Consider the following 20,433-nt stretch of genomic DNA (forward strand, 5'->3'; position numbering starts at 1 on the left):
AACCCTCAAAGACCCACTGTCACATAACTGCAACACATTTAGAGTGTTTTATTAAGTAATAAAATATCAAATAAAAAATAATATCTATTGATATGTGAGATACATATCTTATTGAGCAATGGACAATCAAATGCACTGCCCTTAGTAGTGAACTTCAGTTCATTTTAATGCTATTTCCTTAAATCCAAATTAAATTTAGTGCAGAAAAGTACAGACATACATGGGGATAAATGTGATAAAAGGAATATAACACAATAATAAAAAATTGGCAATAAAAATAAATACAATACAATAAAAATATAGAAAATACACAATAATACAGAATTATGTATCTACACATAAGCCAGTTACAGATGTACAGCTCTGTGCAAATGGAGATGTATGAATGTGCTATTACACATGAAAACACTGTCACTGTCTGTACACTGATTTTTTTATTTATGTTATTTAAATAAGATTATGATACTTTGATTGTTACATATAGGCTTACCTGCAACATTTCAGCCATAAATTATTATAAATTGAAGGGATGGATTCTGGAATCCACTGCCGCTTCAATATATATCTTTTAAGTTATTAATCAACATATATCTTTCTGTTAAATTATTTGAATGACTTCTTCAACGTATGTTAAAGCATTTCTTTTCCTTTTCAAACACTAGAAAATAATTTTGAATATTGTCTGTACCTCTCACTGAGAGAAAAGAACATGTTATCAGTATGTTTTGGGAAAGTTTCCTGCTCAGAGCAGAGCTCAGATCAACTTCAGCCTTGAAGAAGCTGTGAATCATGTGTATCTGTGTATGTGCACTAGATGTTCTGTGCAGGTCCTTTGTACTGGTGGACAACTGGCACTCTGACTGAGACCAGCAGACGCCATGTCATGACCCCAAAAGGACATCCAGTACCTAAATCCAGAGTCCCCTCGTCAGCATCGTGACGAATGGAGATATGCTTCTGACTATCTGTCCATGTGATTTTTTTTCTTAGCCAATCAGAATCATTCAGCCTGAAGTAATGACGAAGTTAGTGGGCTCTGTTAGAGTATAACTGTTGTGGAAATGTGAATGTACACAGAGTGCCTACGAACTCCTTGTGAGACTTGAAGCTGGCTTCTGCTGATGAAACTGCAAACTATTCTTCATTAAATTTTTCTTCAATTTATAAATTTTTTTAAAAACTGGTTTCAAGGGCCCTAAACTGTTTATCCACAACAAAATGTTAGTTAAATTATGTTCAGTACCTGTCTAGCAATGTATGTTTATGCTGAAATAGTTTTAATAATGCTTCAGAACTTCCGTTAAGAGAAAATATTGAGCTTCGATGCTCCCTGAATTTCACGGTGCATTGTGGGACTTATTAGGGAGCAAACATTTCAGTGCACTGGTATTATTTTGCAATTGAGACAGCGATTGCGATTAAGTGCCCTGACTATTAAACTAGGGAGCTGATTGAGATACACCCATAGAAACTGGGACTAAACACGGGAAATAAAATTGAAAGCAAAAAAAAATAAAAAAAATACACAGACAATGTGTGACATTTACAGCTGCTTAAATATTCTCCCTCGCAATAGGACTGTCATATTCAATAAGTAAAAACCTGTAAAAGCAAATTTGCACTTAGTAGTGGTGGATTTGGTCATTTAAAAGTTTCTGGTGCATCACACACAATTCACCATTCATGAAACATCATGAATTTATGTAAAACATTCATAAAACTATTATTGTGCAAATCCACTTAAAGGTGCTACAGAGGATGTTTTGTTTTATACATTTTTGCAAAATTACTTGAAACTGTCTTTACTAACTGATAAAAGACTATTTATTAGGTGCACTGAAAGGAATAATATTAATATACATCATCTCTGCACGAGGTAGGGCGTAAACGATTGGCCCTCTGGCTTGTCAATCACTGCCATGACGTTCCTTGTGAGAGACGAGCGCGGCTGCGCGCTCCAGTAACTTTCCACACTCCATAGGCGCTGCATGCAATGTTTTTGTCAGGAGACAGGAGTAACAAATGCAGATTATGAGTAGCTGTGAAGGAAGGGGGTTGTTCTTACGCATGCGCTCATTTCAAAAACTCAGTAACAGTCTTTGGTTTCTCAGTCGACGAAAAGATCCTCTGTAGCACCTTTAAAGGGTTAGTTCACCCAAAAATGAAAATAATGTCATTAATTACTCACCCTCATGTCGTTCTGCACCCGTAAGTCCTTTGTTCATCTTCAGAACACAAATTAAGATATTTTTGATAAAATCCGATGGCTCAGTGAGGCCTGTATTGCCAGCAATGCCACCGAACCTCTCAAGATCCAGAAGGTACTCAAAACATATTTAAATCAGTTCACGTGAGTACAGTGGTTCAACCTTAATGTTATAAAGCGACGAGAATATTTTTTGTGGTCCCGTAAGGTCTTACGGGAGTGGAACGACATGAGGGTGAGTAATAAATGACATTATTTTCATTTTTGGGTGAACTAACCCTTTAATGCTGCATTAGAGCCATACTAAACTTATCTGCTGCCATGACACTCAAGGCTTTTTCTGTTTCTTATTCATCTTCTTTTTTCAGCAGCTCTTGGACCTTAATGTTATTAGCTGGATTCACCACACAGCCCTTTCTGTAATAGTGATCCAGGAGTCCTTCCCAAAGTTTACAGAATCTCAACAGGTCACTATTACCTAAGAGACAATAAAAATGGGAATATTACATGAGGAGTAGGCTATGTATGAGCATATACAGTATGTTGACATAAACATGTTTTTTGCATGTGCATGAATGTAAAAACATAGAAAATACAGTGACCACTTGTACAAAGGCCACAAATATATTTAAACACTTCAGCCACATGTAAAAAAAAAAAAAAAACTGAAAAACAAAATACAATGTTTTAGACGAAAACAGCACAGGCACACATTTGAAGCAAAATAGTCACCAAAAAAGTTTGTTTGAAATGATAAAACTATAGATTTAGGTTTGCAAATTTGCCATCAGTTTATGAGCATCATTCACTGCTTACCCAGAATGCACAGTCCATCCTGTGCACGAGTTATGGCAACATTGACCTGATTTGGATCAGTGATGAATCCGAGTCTTTTTCCTAGCAAGGCATTACTTGTTGTGTACTTTTCACTGTCAGATACGGAGCAGGAACGAACAGTGGAGATGATCACATACGGCCACTCGCTTCCTGTACACAGAAATTTCCACTTAAAGTGTTCAAATTTTTGGTCTTTTTATGCCACTTGTTAATCACAGAAACAAAGGGGATAAGAGTGGGAAAGACAACAAATCTTGAACCCATCTGTCCCTATTTAACCCCCCAAAAGCGTAATAAAAATAATAACTTTATTTTATATAGTGCCCTTAAAGTGAGCTTTACAAATCCGAAAAAAATAAACAAATAAGCATAATAACATAAAATCTAAGCTATCATTGAAAAATGTTTAAAGATAAGATTCAAATCAGTTAAGAGACTGAGCATGAATTTAATTATAACTCTAAAATGCAGAATTGAATTTAAAACTCTAGAATGATGCAGTCAGAATAACACACCTTGGCTTTTCATAATTGTGCAAACGGTGACATTTGTAATACCCCTCTCCTCCATTGTCTTTTTGATCTCTGACACCTGTGCATTGTAAGGAGTCAGAATCGCAATACACTGTGGTGGTACGTGTGATTTTTTAATCAATAGATGTGCCACATTGACCTGGAAAAAAAACACAAATAAATCACATGAAAGAGAATATTAGCAATATATGGTATGTGTGTTGAAGTGATTCTGCTCAGAATAATAATAATAATGTTTTGCAATTTCAAATATTTTTACCCACTGAGTTTACACTTACAAATAATCCTCACAATACTTAACTAACTTAGGATCAATATTAAAGGATTAGTCCATCTTTAAATAAACTTTTCCTGATAATTTACTCACCCCCATGTCATCCAAGATGTTCATGTCTTTCTTTCTTCAGTCGAAAAGAAAGTTTTTGATGAAAACATTCCAGGATTTTTTTCCATATAGTGGACTTCAATGGGCACCAAACAGTTGAAGGTCAAAATTAGTTTCACTGCAGCTTCAAATTGTTCTACATGATCCTAGATGAGAAATAAGGGTCTTATCTAGTGAAACCATCGCTCATTTTCTGAAAAAAATGGAAAATTATATAGTTTTAACCATAAATGCTCATCTTGAACAAGCTCTCTTCTTCTTTTCTATTTGAATTCCAGCAGTGTAGACACTGCTAAGCATAATACTGCCCTCCACAGGTCAAAGTTTGAACTAATTGTTATATACTATTGAACTAGCATATTGCATATAAAAATTAGTTCAAACTTTGACCTGTGGAGGGCAGTAATACACTTAGCAGTGTCTACACTGCCGGAATTCTAATAGAGAAGAAGAAGAAGAGCTAGTTCAAGATGAGCATTTCTGGTTAAAATGTATAAAATTTTATTTTATTTTTTTAGAAAATGAGTAATTGTTTCTCTTGATAAGGACCATTATTTCTCGTCTGGGATCGTGTAGAACAATTCGAAGCTGCAGTGAAACTAATTTTGACCTTCAACTGCTTGGTGCCCATTGAAGTCCACTATATGGAAAAAAATCCTGGAATGTTTTCATCAAAAACTTTAATTTCTTTTCGACTGAAGAAAGAAAGACATGAACATCTTGGATGACATGGGGGTGAGTAAATTATCAGGAAAAGTTTATTTAAAAGTGGACTAAACCTTTAACTTGCTTCCTCCATGATTCATTAATCAACACTCAAGTAGGAGCTTAATGAAACTCCTTTTGGAAAATTCTGACATTGCTGAGGTTTTCTTATGCGTTTGCATCATTCCATGATGAACTGAAGGCAGTATTACACTTACAGCCTGCTCTGCTTCCTCAGTGTTGGCCACTGAGTTCTCATTGCCCTTTTCTGTAGATACCACTAAACTGACTTCTTCTCCTTGGACATGGCCAAACAAGATCGGCGTTGGCAGCCCATACTTGTTAAGAAGGAAGGGGGGACCTCGTTCAGCTCCAGTTTTCAGTCTGCCATCATAAAACACTTCCGAAGGAAACCTGCAAATTTCTTCATGCTAACATACATGTGCATTTGTTAAATATCAAAGCAAAATGAAAAAAGTTTTGTACAGATTCTGTTTATTGTCTCTTACCATTCTGTACTGAGTGTCCAACATTATGGCCAGATCCATGTAGCGTTCAAACAGAGACTGCTGCATGCCCATCTTTTTCACAAGGGCACACTGCACTATTGGCCGTATCTGTTTGTGGTCACCCAGCAAAACAATCTGTAAAAAAACCCAGTGACAAAATGAATTTTCATTTGATGTGAAGATGCATATGTAACAATATATGAGTATATGTATATGCATATGCTAGTCTTTCACTCCTAATGTGGCTATATACACTCAGAATGGAATACTACTGTAGTGCTTACTAAAAAGTGCATAGTACTGTATATACTGTTTACTGCCCACTAGTTTAAAAAAAAAAAAAGTGTAAAAAAAGCATTAAAATCCAACTTTGTCCGACACAAGAAAGACATGATAAAAGTTGTGGATGATATTTCAGACAGGAAACTTTAAATCAGAGTGTATTGTGGACTAATGGAATAATAATAAAAAAAACTATATTAATTTTTAGCAAATAAAAAAAAAAAAAGGAATTAAAGGGTTAAGTTCCCCCAAAAATGAAAATAATGTCATTTATTACTCACCCTCATGCCGTTCTACACCCGTAAGACCTTCGTTCATCTTAATTTGTGTTCCGAAGATTAACGAAGGTCTTACGGGTGTAGAACGGCATGAGGGTAAGTAATAAATGACAGAATTTTCATTTTTGGGTGAACTAACTCTTTAAATTGTTAGCAAAAAATTTGGACAAAATTGTCCTAAATGCACTTTTTTAGGGAACAGGGCAAAATTTGCACAGAGTTAGACAATCTGTTGCAAATTGCAAGTCTCTTACACCTGCTAGAATCTGTAGTGTCTTTTGTTTTGTTTAAAAACAGAAACTGATGATGATGATGATGATGATATAATCCCTGAGCTCACCTGCTGTGGATTGTAGGAAACTAAAGGGATGAAGGCCTCTGGCTCTGTTGCCATTGCACATTCATCAATGAGTATCTGCCGGAAATCCATGACCTCCCGGATTTCGGGTTTCAATGCTGAGGCGCAGGTGCACAGAACTACATCATACTTCTTAATCTCATGCTGATGAGCTTCCTTCAAATCTTTCCTGTAGCTGCAAAGACATATTTTGTGCATAATACTAACTAATGATTTGTTTTGTCTATCCAAACAAAAACAAAAAAAGTATAAAATTACCAAAGTGTTTCTAAAATCTGCTAGCAAAGCGCATTTTCCTTGATCAGACACATTTAATTCTATCTTAATAGGCTTATTGCATTCTTTGCTTCATGCCTAAATTCAGTAACTTATCCTAAATGTGCACTAATGGACTTGGAGAAAAACTGGACTATAAAGAAAATGGTTCACATACACTTGCCATACAGACCTGCACCAAACTGCTTAAGTTAAGAAAACCTTTACTTAACATGAAAGTTTATTGTCAATGAGATGCTAAAAAGCACGTCTAGAATTGGAAGCTTGTGAAAAGCAACACATAACATAACACAACATAACAACATAACATAACATAACGTAACATAACATAACATAACATAACAGTTCCTGTTCTAAATGTTAAATAGTCAGTACAGTGTTCTAACCATATTTTATTACATAGCAACTTTCTGATATGTCTGGGACTGTATTTTTTTTTTCTGCTTTTCATTGCATCCATCACATAATATCTTCACTTCTATTATTCACATGAGTATTTTTTTAAATGGCCTCATGGTGGCAGTAAATACAAGAAAAGTCTGCACTTACATCCTCATGTATACACTCTACCAACATGCATGAGACAGGCATTTATGTAAACTTTAAATCTTACTCACTCATCTATTTTATCTTCGGTTAAGCTCCCATCTAAGTCTGTTATTTTTCCAGAAAAAGGATTTTCAGCTTTACGGACAAGGTACATCAGAGTAATATCCCTGCAACAGAATTATAAGTTTAATGGGTATATTCACACACTATTTGTTGTAATGACTGTAATGTGCACCACTTACACGTGATGTAATGAGATCATGTGACGACAATATTAGGATACAACTATTATAGACCATTATATATATTTAGACCGTATCATAGTACTGAGACTGCTCTTATCAGAGTTACAAATTATTTGCTTTTATCATCTGATCGTGGTTGCATCTCTCTATTAGTATTAATTGACCATAGCACAGCATTTATACCATTTACCACAACATTCTTTTAAATAGACTTGAAAATTACATTGGCATTACTTTAATTGCATTGGCATGGTTCAAATTCTACTTATCTGAACGTTAGCAATTTGTAGCAGTAAACGAAGAGGTATCATATCGATCACAAGTTCAGTATGGAAGTATGGAGTACCGCAAGGCTCAGTACTAGGACCGTTGCTTTTCACCATGTACATGCTACCCTTGGGAGATATCATTAGGAAAGATGGCGTTAGTTTTCACTGTTACGCTGATGTACTCAGCTCTATACTTCTTCATGGCCTTACGAAACACACCAATTCACAAAAATTAACATAGTATAGTTAACATGCATAGTTGATTAAAAATTAAACCTATGTGTGCTATCTTTCTTTTGTAAGTCACATTTCTAGCATTTGTAAAACCACATTTTTCCATTTTAAAAATATATCTAAATTAAAACTATAATTTTTTCTGCATTGACTTTGAGAGCAGATTATTTTAATGCTTTACTGTGTGGTTGCCCTACAGGCTTAATAAACAAACTCCAGTTTGTCCAAAATGCAGCAGCTAGAGTTCTTACTACAACCAGGAAGTATGACCATATTAGCTCAGTTCTGTCAACACTGTATCCATGTGGTGGAACGGGAGATTGGCATCATGGATGTACAGCTGACAAATCTGCAGCAGCTGTGTGATGCTATTATGCCAATATGGACCAAAATCTCTGTGGAATGTTTTCAGCACCTTGTTGAATCTATGCCACAAAGAATTAAGGCAGTTCTGAAGGCAAAAAGGAGGTCCAACAAGGTACCAGCAAGGTGTACCTAGTAAAGTGGCTGGTTAGTATCATTTGAGTTTAATGTTAGACCAATTATTCTATTCTATTCTATTCTATTCTATTCTATTCTATTCTATTCTATTCTATTATATTCAAATATTCTAAACCTGCATGAGTTTCTTTCTTCTGTTGGATATTTTGAAGAATGTGGGTAACCAAAGAGTTTCTGGTCCCCATTGACAATAGTATTTGTTTTTCATACTATGGAAGTCAATGGGGACCAGCAACTGTTACGAATACACACACACAAAAATTTGACCTTATAATCTAATAATTGTAATCAGAATGACATAATGTCTTGCTCTTCCAGTGATATTATCACTTGATGCCCAAGATGTAAGTCTGTGCTGCAATTAATTACATTCACATTCAGTTTTGCCTCCATTCTACTATGCAATGCTCACTTTTCATCCAATCAACAACTAATGGATTAAACTTTAAATAACCTATACCACTCATAAAAGAGTTATCTAGGCTATTTAAAGGTAAAGGGTGTCTAGCATCACCAAATAGAATTGCACAAATTATATCAAGCACCTTAACATCTGTGCACAAGGACATTAGCTTGCTTTTTCCCTGTTATTTTTTACGCTTCATTCAGGAAGCTCTTACCTGAGCTCCTCCTTTGGCTTTTCATCACGGAGGGATCTGCGGCAAAGCTTCAGGCTACTGCCTGGATATGGAAATTCACGCATTTCCATCTGATCACAGTAGATTCTCAGAGGCTTTAGGACTCCCCTGAGTTTTAGCAACTGCTCTGGGATGCAAGATCAATGGGTAATGTGAGTACAGACTGTTTATCAAGTAAAATAGAGCCTGAAACATACTCGATGCATGCATGCAAATGCAATTGCTTCACACAAGTTTGATTCTCCTCAGCAAAAAGAGTCAGAACACATTTCATAAAAGTTAAATTCATAAATTGTCTTCTTTCATGCTCAGTTTTCTTTTAAGTAAGCACATTCACTGGCACAGATATTTCATTATAATGCTATCATAGACATGAAAATGAATGCTTTGCCAAACATTTGCGTCTGCATTGCGTCTGGCTCCCTTATAAAAAACGCTATAGTGCTACATTTGACTAGGGGCTGCTATCTATAAAAAAAGACCACCATACACAATTCACCTGCAACAATGTCCACAGACTTGTTCGAAGGTCCGCAGTACAGGATGGCAGGCTTTTTGGGGGGTTTCTCATCAGGGGTTGATTTGGAAGATTCGGATGAGGCCAGAAAGTCTTTGTTCTTCATGAAAAACTGGTAAACAATGTGAATACCAACCACTGTTTTCCCTGTACCTGTGGATAAAAAAAAGGTATGGTGTATGGCACACGAGTACGCAGATTCAACATTTTCCAAAACACACCTGCAAATCAGTCCATTAGAAATTAGATTTTTAGGGTTGTATTTGACAATGCTGCCATGATATTGGATTTACTGATTCTTCAAATCTCTGATGATCATGATACAATTTAAAGTATCATTCATGTCCATATAAAAACACCCAGACAAATACAAATGCCAACCCTCAAGTATGAGCAATAATACTGTAAAAACAACTCACAACACTCAACACAAGGAACAAAATGAGTCTGCATTGGTGAAATAGCGATTCAGACCATTTAGCGTGTTTACAAAGGAAAGCAATTGGAAAACAGCACGACGCTTTCAGTGTGAATGCCCCTCATTTACATGACACAGCACTAGTTGAAGTTTCTCTAAAAAAAAGCTGATTTTTCCTTCAAGTGATTATAGATACATATCCACTTTATCCAGCACTGTATTGGTTACTGATGCTGACTGAGAAACCGTACCAATTTCTAAATGATTCAGTGAATTGCAAACCGCTTTGGCCAATTCAACGAAAATAACTGACTCAAAAGAATGAATTGTTTAGATTGATTTTTTTAATGATTTGAATATTTAATGATTCATAACAATCACTAGTTTGGAAAATTGACAACAGAAATACCAGAGAACACATGCTGTACAGTATTTTAATACCTGGTGGGCCTTGAATCACAGTAAAAGGTTTCATCATAGCTTCCTCAACAGCATTCTTCTGGCTCTCATTCAGAGGTGGCAGGTTCAGGTTTTCGTCCACGTCATACAAGCTGATATTTTCTATATCATCATCTAATACAACACAGGAAAGTTTCACCACATTAACAAATCCATGAGATATTCATAGACAAGACATAGAAATATTTTATTTAAGGTGTCCCTATTACAAATGTACAGAAATACCTTTGTAAATAATTTAAATGTTTTTTATTCACGATTTGACAATATTTTAGGTGTTAATAATGTGAATAATGATAATCTCACTGAATCTAAACCTATGAGAATAGAGGTAGGGGAGGTTACCAAAGTGCTCCGTAGAATAAAAACACATAAAGCCACCAGTCCAGATGGCCTTAAGGGAATTGTATTAAAAGAGTGTGCAGAACGACTTGGGCATGTCTGTACTAGGTTGTTTCAGGTCTTTTTAGATGATGGTTCTGTACCAACAGCATGGAAAAACACCACTGTTATTCCAGTACTTAAAAATTCTCAGGCCAGAGCTCTTAAAGACTTTCACCCAATTGCACTAACATCTATTCTGTGCAAGTGCATGGAGCGTATATGTCACAGACACGCTAGGCTCTTCACTCACCCAGTCACGACGCAATCACGCACACCTGACACTCATCACCATCCTCATCAACTGCACTACAAAAGACACTCACAGTCATTCAGTCACTGTCCGGTCTCGTTAATGCATACCTACCTGCTATGCTTACCTTACGGACTCCTCTAACGACTACTTACCTGTCTCCAGCGTGTTCCAAGATTCCTAGTGTTCTTCTCGTCTACTGTGAGTGTCTCCGTGTCTCGCCTGCTCCACGTTCATCTGCCATCCACGTTCCCTGGAAAATACAAGACAAGTATTTCAAGACCTTGTTGATGCACTTCGCCGCACTCTCACCAGCACCTCCACGCCAACACCACCAGCGAGCACTTCCGCATTCCCTGCTGCATCTCCTTCACCGCCCGCGATCGCCAGTCCCATGGCCAAACCGGTGCCCTTCTCTGGATCCCCGAAGGACTGCAACGGTTTCCTCCTGCAGTGTTCGCTGGTCCCGGAGATGCAACCGCATGCATATCCCGTCGACAAATCAAAAGTCGCCTCCATAATCTCTCAACTCGACAGTAAAGTGCTCCGCTGGGCTGAACCACAAGACAATCCTGTTGTTCAGTCCTTGTCAAGCTTCACCACTCATTTCAAGGAAGTTTTTGGAAAACCTGCGTGGGATTCATCAATTGGTGAGAGATTATGTAAGCTTAAATAAAGTTCAATGTCTGTGTCTGATTATGCTCTCCAGTTCAGAACCCTAGCTGCAGCAAGCGGTTGGAACAAACAAGCCCTCATAACCACGTATCGTCAGGGTTTGGATCCCCGTGTGCGGTTGCACCTCGCTGCATTCGAGGATACCATCGGGCTCGAGAAATTCATCCAACTATCCATCAGGTTCGCCACTCGTATGCAGCTGTGTCTCGAAGAGCACCAGGACCAGTGGCTTTTCCATCCATCCTCCGACAGCCTGAATCCGTCAGTCAACCAGAACTAGTCAACGATTCCATGCAAATTGAGAGGTCACGTCTTTCGTCTGCTGAGCGACAGAGGAGGCTGACCCAGAGTTTATTCTTATATTGTGGTCGTCCTGGGCATTACATCTCTGAATGCCCCACTTGTCCAGTACGACCTATGGTAAGTGTCATCCTGTCTTCGTTGAATCAGAATAAACCACTCACTATTGTTGTCAACCTTACTGCTGCTGATTTCTGTTTTCCAGTTAATGCTCTCATCGACTCTGGGTCAGCTGGAAACTTCATCTCCGGAACCCTCTGTTGCCAGCTCAAACTCAAGACAACAACCACGCTGAAGATACACCAGATCCACTCTGTAACGGGCCGACCCCTCCGTCAAGTTCGCTACATGGTGGGACCTCTTCAACTACAAGTTGGTATTCTTCATCAAGAAAAGATCCATCTGCTGGTTCTGGAGGACTCAACATCTGACGTGATTCTAGGGCGCCCATGGCTAGAGCAGCGTGATCCCATCATCTCCTGGCGGACAGGAGATGTCCTGAAGTGGGGTAACCAGTGTTTTAATGACTGTTTTCCTGAGTTTCCTGTTCCAAGTCCTGTTCCAAGTCTTCCAAGTTCCAAGAAAATCCAAGTCTGTGTTACGTCAGTGGAAAGCCCACTTGAAAATCGCTCTATGGACATCCCTGCCTGTTACACCCACTTCAGTGATGTCTTCTGTCCGAAGAAGCCATCTGAGCCAGTGCCCAGAGGAAAGATCTACTCACTTTCCATCCCGGAGGAGAAGGCCATGGAGGAATACATCAATGAGGCTCTGTCGCAAGGCTACATATGCCCATTTAATTCCCCTGCTGCTTCCAGCTTTTTCTTCGTTGCCAAGAAGGACGGAGGCTTGCGGCCCTGCATAGACTACAGAGCACTCAACAAGATTACCATTAAATTGAGATATCCACTTCCTCTCATCCCGTCTGCGCTGGAACATCTCCGCGGCGCCACTGTGTTCACCAAGTTGGACCTCCGCAGCGCATATAACCTCATCCGAATACATGAGGGGGACGAATGGAAGACTGCTTTTGTGGCCCCTACTGGCCACTATGAGTACTGCGTCACGCCATATGGACTTGTCAACGTCCCCTCCGTATTTCAGAATTTTATGCATGAGGTGCTCCGGGAGTTCCTCCACAGGTTTGTGTTAGTCTACATCGACATCTTGATTTACTCCCGGAGCCTGGCCGAACATCGCCACCACATTGCGGAGGTCCTCCAACACCTGAGGGACTACAACCTGTTCCAGAAAGCCGAAAAATGCACTTTCCATCAGCCCTCAGTGCAGCTTCTCGCCATCAAGCTCACCCTGGAGGAGTGGAGGCATTGGCTCGAGGGAGCCAAACATCCGTTTGTGGTCCTAACCGACCATAAAAACCTGGAGTACCTGCAAGATGCTAAAAGATTGAATCCTCGTCAAGCCAGATGGGCTCTTTTCTTTACCAGATTTAACTTTACCATTTCCTACCATCCTGGTTCAAAGAACGTAAAGGCGGATGCTCTGTCAAGTATCCACAGTCCCGAAGAGAGTGAGCCCAGAGCCCATTCTTCCAGAAAAACTCATTGTCAGTCCCATCACTTGGTCTGCAGAAACTCTCCCCGAGTCCAATGCCTCCACCAACACCCCGCCGGGTTGCCCGCAAGGTTTGCAATTCATTCCACAGACACGCGCATCCACTCCTCACACACGTCGCTGGGCACTGGCCACCCAGGGGTCAATGAAACCCTCTTGTTGGTCAAACAACGCTTCTGGTGGCCCAACATGGCTTCAGATGTCAGGAGGTACGTAAAGGGGTGCAGGGAATGTGCCATCTCAAAGAGCCCTCGTCATCTTTCCTCCGAGAAACTACAACCTCTGCCCGTTCCAACTCATCCGTGGTCACATCTAGGAGTGGACTTCATCACAGACCTTCCAGCTTCCAATGGATGTACATGTATCATGGTGGTGGTAGATCGGTCCTGTTGGTTAATTCCCCTCCAAAGACTTCCAACGGCAATGGACACAAATTAATTAATGTTCAATCATGTTTTCAGATACTATGGACTACCCGAAGATATCGTATCTGACCGAGGATCTCAGTTCACCTCCCGTGTCTGGAAAGCCTTTTTAAAACTCCTAGATGTGACCATCAGCCTCTCCTCAGGTTACCAACCCCAAACGAACGGGCAGACGGAGCGGAAGATACAGGAGTTCGGCCGTTTCCTGCGTACCTTCTGTCATGGCCACCAGGACTCCTGTAACCAGTTCCTGGGCTGGGCCGAGTACGCCCAGAACTCCCTCCGTCAGCCCACCACTGGTCTCACCCCTTTCCAGTGCGTAGTTTCAAGAATATCATCTGTCACGAACTCTACCTGCTGTCACTCACCTGCACTCTGCTCACTTCATCTGGTTGTTCAATAAACATCCTTTATCCTTACCTGTGTCTCCGATCCCTTCTGTATGTAACAGTATATTAGGCAAGGCAAGGCAAGGCAATTTTATTTGTATAGCACATTTCATACACAATGGTAATTCAAAGTGCTTTACATAAAAAAGAATAATAAAAATAGAACATAAGGAATAGAAGTCAGAATGACAAGATGATACATAAAAGATATAAAATACATTAAAAATGAAATAAAAACAGGAAAAGGAATTAAAAGAATAAAAAGATGATACGTATAAAATAAAGTGCAAACAGTTCGGACATAGCACAGTGCTCAATCAGCAGATGCATAGATAAAAAGATGTGTTTTGAGTCTGGATTTGAATGTGGCTACTGTTGGAGCACACCTGATCTCTTCTGGAAGCTGGTTCCAGCTGCGGCTGGTGTAACAGCTAAAAGCAGACTCTCCTTGCTTTGAGTGAACCCTTGGTATTTCTAAATGACTTGATCCTGATGATCTGTTAGGTTTATATTCTATGAGCATATCTGCAATGTATTGACGTCCTAGACCATTGAGTGATTTATAAACAAGTAACAGTACTTTAAAATCAATTCTAAATGCAACTGGAAGCCAGTGCAAGGACCTGAGGACTGGTGTGATGTGTTCATGTTTTCTGGTTCTGCTCAGAATCCTGGCAGCAGCGTTCTGTACAAGCTGCAGCTGTCTTATGGTCTTTTTGGGAAGACCAGTGAGGAGCCCATTACAATAATCCACCCGGCTGGTGATGAAAGCATGAACAAGTTTCTCTAAGTCTTGACTGGAGACAAAGCATCTAATTCTTGCAATATTTTTGAGATGATAATATGCTGATTTAGTTACTGTCTTTACATGGCTACTGAAACTCAGGTCTGACTCCAAAATCACACCAAGATTCCTGACTTGATTTTTAGTTGTTTGACCCTTAGAGTGAAGATACATGTTCACTTTGAGAACTTCATCTTTGTTACCAAACGCAATGATTTCAGTTTTGTCTTTGTTTAACTGAAGGAAGTTTAGACACATCCAATTTTTAATTTCATCAATGCATTGGCACAGGGAGTCAATGGGGCTGTATTCGTTAGGTGATAGGGCTAGGTAAATCTGGGTGTCATCTGCATAGCTGTGATATGCAATTTGGTTCTTTTTCATTTTTTGGCTCAGTGGCAGCATATATAGGTTGAACAGGAGGGGTGCAAGAATTGAACCTCTCCCTTCTAAGTATGACCTGAACCATTTAAGGACCATCCCAGAAAGCCCAACCCAGTTTTCCAGCCTGTCAAGAAGAATGTTGTGATCGACAGTGTCAAACGCAGCACTGAGGTCAAGTAGAACCAGCACTGATAATTTACCTGAATCTGTGTTAAGGCGAATATCATTTATTATCTTTATGAGTGCTGTCTCTGTGCTGTGATGAGGTCGGAAACCAGATTGAAAGTTGTCAAAGTATCCATTCAAGCTTAAGAACTTGTTCAGCTGATTGAAAACAACTTTTTCATTGATCTTGCCTATGAAAGGAAGATTTGAGATTGGTCTGTAGTTGCTCAATATGGTGTTATCCAGATTGCTCTTTTTCAGGAGGGGCTTGACAACTGCAGTTTTCAGGGATTTTGGAAAAGTCCCAGAGAGAAGTGAGGCATTTACCACTTCTAGGAGATCTGCTTCTAAACAGTTAAACACACTTTTGAAAAAAGATGTGGGAAGTGTGTCAAGGGCGCAGGTTGATGTTTTAAGGTGCTGTACTGTTTCTTCCTAAATTTTTTCATCAATTGCTTCGAAAACAGTCATAATAGCTGCTTTCTGATGGTGTGATCTGATCTGTTTTACCCCAGTGCAGCTCAAGGATGTGCTGATCGCCTTTCTGATATTATTAATTTTCTCAGAGAAGAAGGAAGCAAACTCACAGCATTTGCTGTCTGAGAGCATTTCACTGGGAATCTGACTTGGGGGGTTTGTTAGTCTCTCTACAGTAGCAAAAAGAGTGTGGGTGTTGTTTAAGTTTTTGTTTATAATATTTGAGAAGAAGGTCTGTCTAGCTTTGCCTAATTCCACATTGAAAGCACGAAGAATATCTTTATAGATGTTATAATGGATTTCAAGTTTTGTCTTTCGCCACATGCGCTCAGCTTTTCTGCATTGTCTTTTCATATTTTGCACTGCTGTTGAGTTTCTCCATGGTGCTTTTTGTCTGCCACTTTTCTTCCTGACTTTCACAGGAGCAATGTTATCAATAACATTCTGTACTTTTGAGTTAAAAGAATCAAGGAGAAAATCAACAGAGTCTGCAGATATGCTTGGTGTTAAAGATATAGCCTTCATAAACAGTGCACTAGTATTCTCATTTAAGCATCACTTTTTGACCGAGATAGATCTAGCTTCAACAGTCGGAGAGATCAATAAATCAAAGAAAATACAGAAATGATCAGATAGCGCTACATCCTTAATGACAATGGATGAAATGTTTAGACCCTTACTAATAATTAAATCTAGAGTGTGTCCACGATTGTGTGTAGGTCCATGTACATGTTGAGTCAGATCAAAAGTATTCAAAACAGTTATGATTTCTTTTGCCATATTGGATTCTGCATTTTCTATGTGGATGTTAAAGTCCCCAGTAATAGCAAAACAGTCAAACTCAGAGGAAATTGCTGATAACAGTTCTGTAAAGTCCTCCACAAAGGCTGGAGAGTATTTTGGAGGCCTGTAGATAACTATAAGTAGAATGCAAGGAGCACCTTTTAACACAATACCCAAGTATTCGAAAGACAAGTAATCACCAAATGACACTTGCTTGCATTGATAGACATCTTTAAATAGAGCAGCAACACCTCCACCTCTCCTAACAGCTCTGCAGACACTCATAAAAGTAAAGTTAGGAGGGGCTGTTTCATTCAGAATTGTTGCACTGCAGCTGTCTTCAAGCCATGTTTCATTTAGAAGAATAAAATCTAGGTTGTTTGTGGTTATTAAGTCGTTGACTAGAAGTGATTTATTTTTAAGTGAGCGGATGTTTAAAAGTCTTACTTTCTGTCTCTACAGTAATCTTAGTTTGACGTGTAATAGGTAGCAGATTAAATGGGTTTGCCAAACGGTTTGAGAAGGCCTTAGGCTTTCTATAACGTAATAAAACAGAAATAGAGAAAGCTACAGGCACACTGGGTTCCCACTTGTTCTGTAAACATTTGATAATGTCACTGTTATCATAGCGGGGACCCGACACACATCACTGAGAGCTGTTATCGGTTGTTTTTGGTTCACCTAGAACAGACGGAGGAGGTTGAGGGCCCTGGCATTGTGGCAGGGGCCGAAGAGCTCTCGCAGGAGGAGGGGGAGGGCGAGCTGGGCCCACAGGCTTTGGTGGTTTCGGGGCTTGACGCTTTTTTGTTGATATCTGGGGGCTCGCAGCAAAAGAGTGGGAGAGTTTGGTTCCAGCATACACCAGTTCCTCCATTTTCTCTGAGAAGCACAGAAGAGGGGATGCTGGAGAAAGGGATAACGTGTCTGGTGAGAAGGGCTGTTGCTCTGGTGTTACCGGAGGCTGTAATATGTTGTCCTGGCTTCCCTGGCTGTTTTCCCGAAAGTCGTCCTTGGGTGCTGAATCTTGGAGCAGTTCTAACACGTCACTGTCTCTCGGTGAGCTCTGTGGGCAGGGCTCAGTCAGGATTGTGTGCGTGAGCAGTGGTTGTTGTGGCTGCATGGTGTTATCATTGACCTTGTGGGATGTGTCAACCGCATGTCCATTCAGGTGCTGAAATGAAGTCCTGTGGTCAGTTGTACTCTGTCCAGGTGTGTTTGTGCCATTCAGGTTGAGTGGATTTGCACACACTGCTGAAGGATGATTGAGGCAGAAGTAGACATTGTCCTTTAGCACTCTTGAGCCCAGTTTGTTTGGGTGCAGGCCATCATGAGTGAACAGTTGTCTCTGACTCCAGAACAGATTGAAGTTGTCGATGAAATTCAGTCCTTTTAAGTTGCAGGTTTTTTGCAGCCATGTATTAAGCCCAAGCAACCGTGTAAATCTATTTGTTCCTCTTGCTGGGAGTGGTCCACTGATGAACGACTGAACTTTTAGTCTTTTAAGCATTTCAAAAAGTTCATTGAAATCCCTCTTAAGGAGTTCTGACTGCTCCTTCCGAATATCATTCACACATGAATGATTAGTCGATTTGCAGTCTTTTATTTCATCAGAATGCTCTTAAGTTCCCTGTTTACATCAGAAACTGTTGCTTGTGGAAGGCAGCATGTAGTTGTATCCCTGCTGCTAATGTTTCTGATAACAGAGTCACCCACTATCAGAGTCCTGGGCTCGGCTGCTCTCTGAGCTGAGTGCCGCTGACTGTTCAACCTTGAGCGGCAGTTAGCATCAGTGTTAGCTGCTGGCTGATTTGATCTGTGTCCGATCATGTTTGGGGATTCCTCACCCACATTCATCATGTCTGGAGATTCCTCACCCACATTCATTAACACTTCAAATCTGTTCTCCAGATGTATTGGCGGTGGTAGGGAGCTAATGTTTGGGGTAGAGGATGCTACTGCATTAATATGTGATACTCGTGACAATCTGATGTCTCGAGTGCCTTTGGGTCTCGCACCCTGTGTGTGCCATCGATTAATATGTTGATCAATTTCGGCACTCAGTACGGTCTGTTTAGGGGCATTAGATTCATGGGACTCACCGACTGTGTGCTGAGGACGTCCATGATGAAGCTCTGTTGTGTGTTCCTTCTGGTTTGGTAGTCCCGCAAGTAACTTTGTTTCAAGAACTGCAATCCTTTGTAGAAGTCTGTGGCAGTTTGTGCAGCAGGTAGATACTTCAACCAGAGGAGGCATATTATTTCTAATCCTTTTAGATGTAGGCAGCTGTGTTTTCCCTTCTCCGGAATGTAAGCTGATGGCTGCCGTCAGTGGGAGGCTGGTTGGATAAAAATTCCCCTTTTTTGTGGCAATTCTTCCAGTTAAAAAGATTGTTGGTGTCAAGATTTGTCGTTTGAGCACTGTGCTGATTTGCTGTAGTTAAAATTAGGAGATAAAATATAAAAGCAATAGAGCAAAGCGCAGAGCTGTGAGCAAGAGCGTCCGAACAGTAGCGAAGCAGGAAGCAGGAAGATACACCAAGAGAACAGGAATCAAAAACGATGGAGCTTAAAGAACTGACTTAAAGAACTGATGTCACAAATGAAAGGATTTGTAGATCCATTACAGATCCATTACAATTTGCTTACATTCCTGATCGGAGCATGTTGGATGCCTCTCTGACCTTGTTACATAAGGCTCAGCACCACCTAGATAAAGCAAATGCTCATGTCAGAATTATTTTCATGGATTTTACATCAGCCTTTAATAATGTACAACTGCAATTTTTAAAAGAAAGATTGCAAGATTTATTTATAAGCAGTTGGTTGATTTTATGGATTGAAAATCTTTTAAGAAATAGACCCCAACGAGTTTGTGTCAGTGGAATCTCATCTGATTGTACAGTCCTGAATTCAGGGTTTCCACAGGGATGTGTGTTATCACCTCTGCTTTTGTCTGTCTTTATTAATGAACTTCAATGTAACAGAGATGATCTCACCCTGATCAAATACGCTCATGACTTGGTTTTAATCTCTTGCCAATTGGACACGAATAGTTTAACTTATTTTGAGTATATTAAAAGTCTCGTACAGTGGTTTGAAACCCTCATTTCAGGAAAATATGGACCATATACACAAGAAAGCAAGACAGCATTTAGGTCTACTCAGGAAACGAATGAATTTTTGGATTGATATAAAGGTCCTAACCATTGTTTATAGATCAATGATTGAAAGTATTTTAACATATAATATTGTATCGTGGTATGGTAATTTAACAATGAAACAGAAAAATAAATTATCACGAGTAATTAATGAGGCAAATAAGATCACCGCCCAGAAACAGAGTACAGTGCAAGAGCTGTTTTTACACTTCATGGAAAAAAGGCAATTGCAGTATATTCAGACCAAACTCATCCACTTCGTTCCTGCTTTGAGGCCCCACCTTTGGGGTGCAGGCTGTATACTGTTGTCTAAAAAGAACCTATATAAAAGATCATTTGTACCATTGGCAGTGACTGTTTTAAACCAAATTCTTAATTGAGGTATTATCATGAGGTATCTGTTTGGGTTCGGTGTATGCGTATGCATATGTGTGGGCATACATATATATTGTATTGTATTATTATTATTATTATTTTTATGTGTTT

The 20,433-nt window shown here is 39.6% G+C and overlaps 1 protein-coding gene across 2 annotated transcripts in view; it reads right to left on the minus strand.

Annotated features, from left to right (window-relative positions):
• Window positions 1-2,284: 2,284 nt before the first annotated feature.
• helz2c (helicase with zinc finger 2c) overlaps window positions 2,285-20,433 on the minus strand; it is a 28,161-nt gene continuing 10,012 nt past the window's right edge. Inside the window, exons 4-14 of one of the 2 annotated variants that reach the window (XM_048183813.1) lie at window positions 19,436-19,495; window positions 10,182-10,313; window positions 9,305-9,475; window positions 8,788-8,932; window positions 6,987-7,085; window positions 6,076-6,268; window positions 5,176-5,310; window positions 4,885-5,097; window positions 3,559-3,715; window positions 3,023-3,193; window positions 2,285-2,684 (exon numbers count right to left, since the gene is read on the minus strand). In XM_048183813.1, the coding sequence (XP_048039770.1) occupies window positions 2,554-2,684; window positions 3,023-3,193; window positions 3,559-3,715; window positions 4,885-5,097; window positions 5,176-5,310; window positions 6,076-6,268; window positions 6,987-7,085; window positions 8,788-8,932; window positions 9,305-9,475; window positions 10,182-10,313; window positions 19,436-19,495 (1,607 nt within the window). In that variant the 3' untranslated portion in view covers window positions 2,285-2,553. The remainder of the gene's footprint in view (window positions 2,685-3,022; window positions 3,194-3,558; window positions 3,716-4,884; window positions 5,098-5,175; window positions 5,311-6,075; window positions 6,269-6,986; window positions 7,086-8,787; window positions 8,933-9,304; window positions 9,476-10,181; window positions 10,314-19,435; window positions 19,496-20,433) is intronic. The other variant, XM_048183814.1, reaches the window with a different exon arrangement.

Source organism: Megalobrama amblycephala, linkage group LG3, assembly GCF_018812025.1.
Source record: "Megalobrama amblycephala isolate DHTTF-2021 linkage group LG3, ASM1881202v1, whole genome shotgun sequence".
NCBI classification, from domain to species: domain Eukaryota; kingdom Metazoa; phylum Chordata; class Actinopteri; order Cypriniformes; family Xenocyprididae; genus Megalobrama; species Megalobrama amblycephala.